Source organism: Bidens hawaiensis, unplaced genomic scaffold (assembly GCF_021521415.1).
Source record: "Bidens hawaiensis isolate Kalapana, Puna unplaced genomic scaffold, B.hawaiensis_p1.1 tig00003004_1, whole genome shotgun sequence".
NCBI classification, from domain to species: Eukaryota; Viridiplantae; Streptophyta; class Magnoliopsida; order Asterales; family Asteraceae; genus Bidens; species Bidens hawaiensis.
This window is the reverse complement of record NW_027491161.1, coordinates 1122879-1131689: the sequence shown is the minus strand read 5'-3', so window position 1 is coordinate 1131689 and position 8811 is coordinate 1122879. Positions and strand designations below refer to the sequence as shown.

The window sequence follows — 8811 nt, the reverse complement described above, 5'->3', positions numbered from 1 at the left end:
ACCCCTTTAATCAGCACGTTTCCTTTCTTGACACGCTCTATTAACTGAAAGTGCAAATCTTTGGGGAATCTATGCAACGTTCTTTAACCTAGTAAACAAGGAAAGGCTGCAAGAGAATTGTTAGTAGTATAATGTATTTAGGATACCTTGTTACCTTGAAGGATACCGCATCCTGGAGTTGTTCTGAGAATAATGTTTGCTAAGGATACTGAAAATCCGAGCCCTAACACAACTTATCATCCATCTCAAATGACTTTATAGCGGACGTCAAGTCCCTCAAGGTTGTTGTATTAGAATTCGTGGTTCTCTTGATAGTAGTGACACTACTATTCAACTTGTAAGGCAATGAATTCAACAACCTCTTGTTCACTTCCGAGTACTCAAGTTTAATGCCGGCACTTCTCATCTTGGTGTGGAGGGTCTCAAACCGATGAATAAAGGATGTAATAGATTCTCCCTGAATGTGTTTGAACATGTTGAAATCACCCTTCAACATGTCCTTCTTACTTTCCCTCATATCTAAGTTCCCCTCAAATTTCTCAACCAAACCATCCCAAAGAGCTTTAGTAGTGGTGCATTCTCTAAGTGTTTGAGCAATGTCGATAGATAAACATACACTCAAGACACCATAGGCCTTCTCGTTATCAAGCAACAACTTTTTGTCATCATAAGTAAGAGCTGCAAAAGGAATAGGAACGGGTCTAGTAGGAGAAGAAACAGTAGGTCTATATGGACCCTCTTCAAAGGATTGTAGGAGAACAAAGTCATTGATTCTTATGTAATTTTTAAATCTTCACTTAAACTCCTCAAATATACTATCCCAGTTCAGAAGCTTGGGTGGTTTGTTAGTTGTGCCGTTTTTGTTCTCAAACATGATATAAATTTTAACCTCAGGATCTCGAGCCATTCTGTCTACAAATTCAAACAGTCAAACGGTCTCAAATTTTGTTAAAATTACTAAATCGAGATGCATCACAAAGGCTATGTGATTGGAATGATTATGCGATGCGATTGGTTTTCTATCACAAACGAATCGCACAACTGAAGCGATATGATTGGTTTAAAAATGCGATGGGATTGGTTTTAAAATGCCATGCAATTAGATTTTAAGATTCGATGCGATTAAGATTTCAAATGCGATGTGATTTAAAATCTTAATGCGATGCGTTTTAAAATCCAAATGCGATGCGATTTGAATACCAAATCCGATACGATTAGAAGACCAAATGCAATGCGATTTAAACTGAATGCGACGTGATTTAATTTTTGAAGAAAGCCAAATTGCCTAGGAATCTGTTGAGTATGATTTTAAAACCCGTTTTCACTATCAAACCCAAAGAACACTTCAACAACCACAAACACACCACTGAAACATTTTCTAAGCCTTCAAGTATACTATGTCAAACCCGAAAATATCTTTAAACCCGTGAACACACTTAGTTTTGTAAGAACACACTTTTCAAACACACAAACAAGACCAAAATCCAAGGTTATGAACCTAGAACCTCAACTAGTAAATCCGAATACTCTGATACCAATTGTAGGTCCAAGAAGCGGGATCAAACAACAATGTTCTTGCATTAATATCCTTAAGAGCTAGCGCAAATTACTCTTAAGTAAACCAAGATCTCGGATCTTGTTGGTGTTTTCTATTGACCGGTTGTAGAGAGTAAGAGAGGTAGTGGCAGATAAGATAAGTAATATGGTAAAAGTTATGCATGAAGACTTGCACTATTTATAGTGCAACTTCTATGCACACTTCATATATTATTTTGGCCCAATGGGCTTTGTTTACAATAGCCTAAGGCCCAAACGTACAAAGATACACAAAAGACAATTACAATAGATCGTAAATAAACAAGATAATACAAAAGACTACATATAAAAAATAGGGCCTAACATCATGTTATTATTTATTTCATCACATATACACAACGCATGTTATTCTATGGCTATGTCTTAAAGTTTTCATTTTTTTCAAAAAGTCTAGGCGATATTTATTTTAGTAAATTACTTAAAAATTCCCAAGTTTTCGATTTTTACTCCCCTCTCCTTGAGGTTGATATGTGTGGCGGTTTATGAAGTAACTGGAGGGGGACACACTTGCGGTTTGAACCTTTGACACCAAGGTTGGCAAGCCTAATGATATGCAATGCATATAAATTAATCAACTGTAGGATCTGGTTGCTTTCCAGGAGGGTTTGGTGAAGGTGATGAAACCTATTAGGCCAAAGCATACCACAACAAGCGTTATACAAATCAAAAAGCCTCAACTGGTCAATGTAGTTGTTTTAAACGATTACCTTCCTATTTAAAAAAAAATCGAATCTATGGTGATGCATTAATAAATTTGATTTCCTTCCATATAATTTCTTTTTCCTTATTTTCAAAAGAAGTGTGATTGGATATTCCAACTAGCTATTTAAACATTTTCAAATTTGTTTTCACGATTTTGTTGAGATATGAAAATCCACAGTGATTCCGAGATATCTCAATAACCCATTTTTATTATTTAATTAAATTCCATAATGATACGTGGATAACTCAATTACCCATTTTGTTTTATTTATGGAACTTTCATGATTTTGTTGAAATAGGAAAATCCATGGTGATTGGTGGATATTTCAACGATTCATTTCATATTTACTTACTTCTTTTGAGATTTATTTGGGATAGGAATATCTCGGTGACTCGTGAATATCCACATCCAAATTTAATCTCCTTTCAACTTATTTTAAATTTCCAATTTCCACATTTCACTAATGTTTCAATTATTCATTTTAATTTATTTAAATACTTCAATTATTTATGCAATTTAATTTCATCTTATGTGTTAAAACTCATCTCATATTCACAATTTCATTAAATACTACAATTTCATTAGTGTTACAAGCTACCCACTCAAGATTCCACAAAATATTTCATATTACTCATATTTATTTTTCATTATGGTCATGTCTTCTTCTCGTTGTTTGAACCTTCGTTTCGCTGGTCCTTCAAGCCGCCACATAGCCTCACAAGTAACAAAAGTAATGGTCGTCGATATACCTAATCTCTTAACCCAAAAACATACCATCACTACCCAAAACTTGCAAAATGGTCCAAACCTCATGACCTAATCACCACAACAACTTCAACAATCCTAACCCCAAGAAACGTAGAACTTTGTTTAAATCTTTTGTGACACGTTTTGTGACACGTTTGGACATCTCCGTATTAAATGTGGTGCTCTTATTCTAACTCAACCTATGAATCAACTCGTTTTTCCGTAATTCACTCAACCCGCACCACGCCATATGTTTAAATCTTTGCTCCCGCACTCCCTACTATTTAAGTTTGCTGCAATTATGGTGATCCAAGTCATCTTCGCAATTCATGCCCTAGAATCGTTTATGCTGCCAGACCAAATGGAAGTAAACAATGCTAAATACAAAGCACAAGATAAGGGGGTTTGTTGATACAGTGTTTTATGTTCTGTCTTGTACATTATACTACATTGGTCATAGAATGAGTGTATAAGGACCATTTATGTAATTTATGTATATGTAATTGACTCATACGCTTAGAGTCTAAGCATTTGAGGTTATTCGCTTGTTTTGGATAGCCATAGACCTATGTTGTTGGCATATGTACTCTATCGCTAGATAGAGAACCCATAATGTAGAGCCCATTGTGTTTATGTAAGTCTTTGTGTTTGTTTGTTTATTTCACATTGTATTATATTAGCATTCATTTGTCTTGCTTGTATGTTTGGGCCCAAGGACTTTTAAAATAGCCTATTGGGCCTGTTATAATAGAATGGAAGCATGGCTTCGCTTCACCTATAAAAGGTGAAGCATGCACATGCACAACAAACTTTTTGCAAAATCCTTCTTTCTCTCTCTAACCTTATCCTTTTACCAACTCTTTCCTTACCAGTTTTAGTGAATAATTCAAACATAAACAAGATCCGAGATCTCGGTTCCTTATATGTGATTTTTGTTAGCATATAAGTGAGATTGATTTAAAAACATGGTGTTTGATCCCGATTTGAGGACCTACAATTGGTATCAGAGCTTTCGCCTATACTAGTTGAGGTTCTTGGGTCACGACCTTCGATTATGGTCTTGTATTTTGTGTTTGAAAGGCTTTTAAGTGTTCTTCATGTTGTTTAAGGCGTTTGAAGCTTCAAAATTGGCAAAAAGTGTGTTCGATTGAAGATTCGTTATAAACAGTGTCTGGTGTGATTACTTTTCACCATATTCTCAATCGCAATCGCATTGTGGTTGAATCGCAATCGCATCTGAGAAGCCAATCGCAATCACATTGAATTTTCAGTCTCAATCGCATTTAAATCACAGTCACAATCGCACTTGGGAAACAAATTGCATTCACATCAAGAAATGAATCGCAATCGCATTGGATTTTCAATCGCACTCGCATCCGAAATTCCAGTCGCACTCACATAGAAATTCCAGTCACACTCGCATAGAAATTCCATTTGCACTCGCATAAAGATTCCAGTCGCACTCGCATTGCTCATAATCCAATCGCATTTGGCCCAATCGCATCGCATAAATGTTCACAGTGCGATTGCGATTGCGATTCCCATGACTTAGAATTTTTCACAAAATTTGCTGTTTTTCAGGGACTACTTTGATTTAAGGTTTTCTGATCTATTTACAAAAATTTCTTACTATCCAGTAATGTTGAAGAACTACATGATGTTTGAAAATGAGGCTGGAACTACAAACAAACCACCCAAACTGTAAAACTTTGAAAGTAATTTAGACGAGTGGAAGTTGACGTTCAAGAACTTTGTTAGAATAAATGACTTTGTACTATTAAGATCTATTGAAAATGAACCTCACAAGCCTACCACAATGAAAACCGATGGACCAGTCGATGTTCCTCTTGAAAGTTTGATTGATAATGATAAGAAATTGATGCTTGATGATGGAAAGGCATACGAGGTAATCAGTGTGTGTTTGTCCACTGATATCTCTCAAACCTTAAGAGAGTGCACTATGGAAAAAGATATTTGGGATGCTTTGGTTGAAAAGTTCGAAGGAAATATGGACATAAGGAAAGCCGAAGAGAAATTCCAAATGAAGAATTCAACATGTTCAATCATATTCAAGGGGAAAATGGTTACTTCTCTCATCAATAGATATGAAGCACCAAATACCAAGATGAGAAGTGCTGGAATTAGCATAGAGATGTCAGATATCAACAAGAAGCTATTAAATTCACTGCCATACACATGGAACATCAGTGTGACTACTATCAAGCGAACTACCAATTTGAATACAAAAACACTCACAGAGTTTACCTCTACCATCAAATCATTTGAGACGGATGATAAACTACGTATAAGAAATCATGTCAGTTCTCTGAATCATGCCAGTGTTTCTACAGCTTCTAGACTCGGCTCAGCTTTTCTCAGTCAGTTACATCCTACCGTTCATCGAGTCAATGGGGGTAAAAGCTGTTCAATATGCAGCTCAGTCCGATAAAAAAGCTTTTAAGTCATCTACAGGTGCTTCAGGATCGTCAACATTAAACTCAATTAAAGATATGGTAAATCAAGTTGTTAATCAGGCCCTGAAGGCTCATGAGATCAATAACTCTTCAAGCAACAACTCTAGCAACTCAAGCTCAAGTCAACCCAATATGCAAGTTGATAACTCTCAAATCTCACTGTTCCATGTCTTTATGGCCAGCCATGAGGGATTGCTGCAAGGAAAACTGTTACCTCCGTCTTTCCATTAAAGAGATCTTCCAAAGATCAACGCACAAGACCTTGAGAAGATGGATATTAAGTACCATATGGCCATGACTATTCATCGGGCGACTACCTTCATGAAGAAGTGTGGGAAAAACAACTTCAAGGATTCCGACAGCAACAACATTGGATTTAACAAGGATAAGCTCTGTTGTTACAACTGTTACGAAATGGGGCACTTTGCAAGAGAATGCACTAACCCAAGACAACCTGCTGGAGATGTGAAGATTGTTGATGTATCTGATTGTAAAGTGGGTAAAGTAATGATGCTGGTAAAACGATAGTTAGTCAAGATACTCATTGGGTCAAGGGGTTCCAAGAATTGGTCAAGAAAGCTCAAAGACAAAGGAATTAATCACCCAATCTGGTGAATCTATTGAGCCAGACTAGATGGCTCAAATGGGTGAACTGACGAACCTGATGAACTTGGTTGGGATGGCGTTTGTGAATAGAGATCAAGCTTCAACAAGTATTGCAGCAGAAAGCAGTCAAGGAAATTATGGCATTCCCAGGGTAAGTATCTATGCTCTAAATTGTGTATAGATAAAGTAGAAACTTATAGAAATCATAATGCTAGTCTGATAAGAGAAAACATTGGTATTAAATAATGGCAAGCTTAAAAATACTTATTACTAGAATTGAAACTCAATCTTTCCCATCACTTCACCTTCACCCAAATACTCAACAACCTTCTTCGCTGCTGGGGGAATACAATGAAGAAGAAGGTCCGAACAAACATGGGCCCTCTTTAAGACATCCCCATTACGAATCTTCCACGATGGAACATACATAGCAGCAGCTTCATCAGAAGAAGCATCCTCAGCATCAGCAGCCTGGGAAGCAACACAGACCGTCTTTGGCTAAGAAGTCGAAGCTTCCTTCTCGGTACTTGGCTTCACAGGAGACTTCATGGGCTAAGGAGTTGTGCTCTTAAGAGTCTTCTCTTCATCATAACGAGTGTAACCAGTGATGGAGGCAACAAGAGCAGCATCCTCATACAAATCCACATGATAGGAAGCTGAAGAGCTGGGAACTGGAGTTGCCTTAAACCTTTTGCTGCTTCGAAGGGAAGCAAACGTTGCCTTCCTTATAGTACCTTTAGGAGGAAGAGCTGTAGTGGATAAAGTAGTCACATGATCACCATTGTAAGACCCCGAATCCCGGGAATCCTACAGTTGGTAATCATATCCAAAATTTTTAAAAATTTAAAGTCAAACCATTTCATCTTATTAAAATTCGGTTCAGAGTGATAAACAGCGGAAAATCACAAGTACTAAAACCAAGTTCCCAAAACCATAATTTAAATGTTTAAAGTAATAAATAAAAAGAAAACAGTTTGCGTATTAATCTCCGACTAGTTATGCCTTCAACCGTCCAAGTAGTCTCCAGCACGTCCAAGCGGTAAGCATCCTCCTCTAAACCTGAAACTCACACTAACATACACACAAAGTCAGCTTGAGCTGAGTGAGTTCAAGTTTTAAGTAAACAATATCAGTAATAACAAATATGGTAGACATACCAAAATTTTTTAAAGTAAAAAGAGTGCATCCATTAAGTCATCGTTACCGAAGACTAAACATTCTCATACATTCATATACAAAAGATATATATATATATCAACATCCTTCCAAGTACATCCCTATATATATAACAATATATATATATATAACATTCACGTATAACATTCAAGGTCGAGCACACGTACAACCCAAACACGTAACATCCGATGATGATCATGCCACACGAGCCTCCCCCCTCACGGGCTTTTCAGAGCCCGCCACAGGATTTAAGAACCTGAGTCGTATAGTTTGGCCCGGCCAAGTTCACCATCTATAACATCCATATGTATAACATTCAGGGTCGAGCACACGTACAACCCAAACACGTAACATCCGATGATGATCATGCCACACGAGCCTCCCCCCTCACGGGTTTTTCAGGGCCCGCCACAGGATTTAAGAACCTGAGTCGTATAGTTTGGCCCGGCCAAGATCACCATCCATCCGTATGCAAACACGTAGTTAACATACCAAACACGTGATACGGGCCTCCTCACCCCGGGTCTTCCCCAAGTAATATATTTGACCCGACCACGGTTTAGAGAACGGCGGGCCTCCTCACACCGGGTCTTCCTTAAGTAATATATTTGACCCGCCGGGTCATAAACATGCAACACGGGCCTCCTCACCCTGGGTCCTCCCCGAGTAATATATTTGACTCGGTCACAGTTTACCATCACATACACATTCACATACACACATACAAACATCTAATTCAAACATCCAACCAACAATATCACCACATACAATCCATAAATAATGGATAATCTAGGCATTCAATACTAAGCCTAATAGCAACCTCGAGGCTTAGAGCCCAAGTAATATGCATAACCTTGAGGGATATATGACCCTATAACGAGTCTAAAATATCCTAATGCATAAAATATAATTTACACATGTCTTCTTAAAAGTACAACCACAAACAATATCATACAATACCAACCCAATAGTTTAAAGGAATAAAATCGGTTAAAATCATAATAAGGTGTGTATGCTAGCCCAAAACGTAAAAACGTTAAAAAGGGGCATCATGAACTCACCTGAAACGAGCCACACAAACACCAAAGAGTTTGAGAACTTCAAAGCCAATCCACAGTTTACAAGCCTGTCGGATTGCACACAAATATTACTAACTAAACGTACCGACTCGTTTATCCTACGGGACGTTCTAACATAATTTGATTGACCTAAAGCCTTGACATTACCAAATTCAATTACATCAGTCCCCGAGGCCAAGTATTTACCAAAACCACCCTTAGTTAATCCCGGGGGCAAAGGGTTCCCAATTTACCCCCGAAAGTTGTTGACTTTATCGAATACGCGCGTTAACGGGTTGTTTATGCACTTAGATACCGACTCAGCCCCGTGTGGACCAAATTTATTAAAATCACAGCCAACAAGCCCACATGACGCTACACGAGTTGGATGGGTCGGTAATTCGCAAGCACGATGCACAAATTACCGACATCCGAATTGGTTGTTAAAAAC

The 8811-nt window shown here is 37.8% G+C and overlaps 1 protein-coding gene across 1 annotated transcript; it reads right to left on the bottom strand.

The window, feature by feature from the left end:
• Positions 1-223: 223 nt before the first annotated feature.
• On the bottom strand, positions 224-907 carry LOC143621969 (uncharacterized). Its single transcript, XM_077093235.1, has 2 exons — positions 817-907; positions 224-738 (listed from the first exon to the last, which is right to left on the bottom strand). The coding sequence occupies exons 1-2, from the start codon at positions 905-907 to the stop codon at positions 224-226; spliced, it is 606 nt and encodes a 201-aa protein (XP_076949350.1).
• Between the last annotated feature and the right edge of the window lie 7904 nt (positions 908-8811).

Bases quoted from the DNA above. Each gene is read 5' to 3' on its own strand.
- LOC143621969 (XM_077093235.1), bottom strand. From the start codon at position 907: ATGGCTCGAGATCCTGAGGTTAAAATTTATATCATGTTTGAGAACAAA. The intron at 739-816 runs GTATATTTGAGG...AATCCTTTGAAG, and splicing joins CAAGCTTCTGAACTGGGATA to AGGGTCCATATAGACCTACT.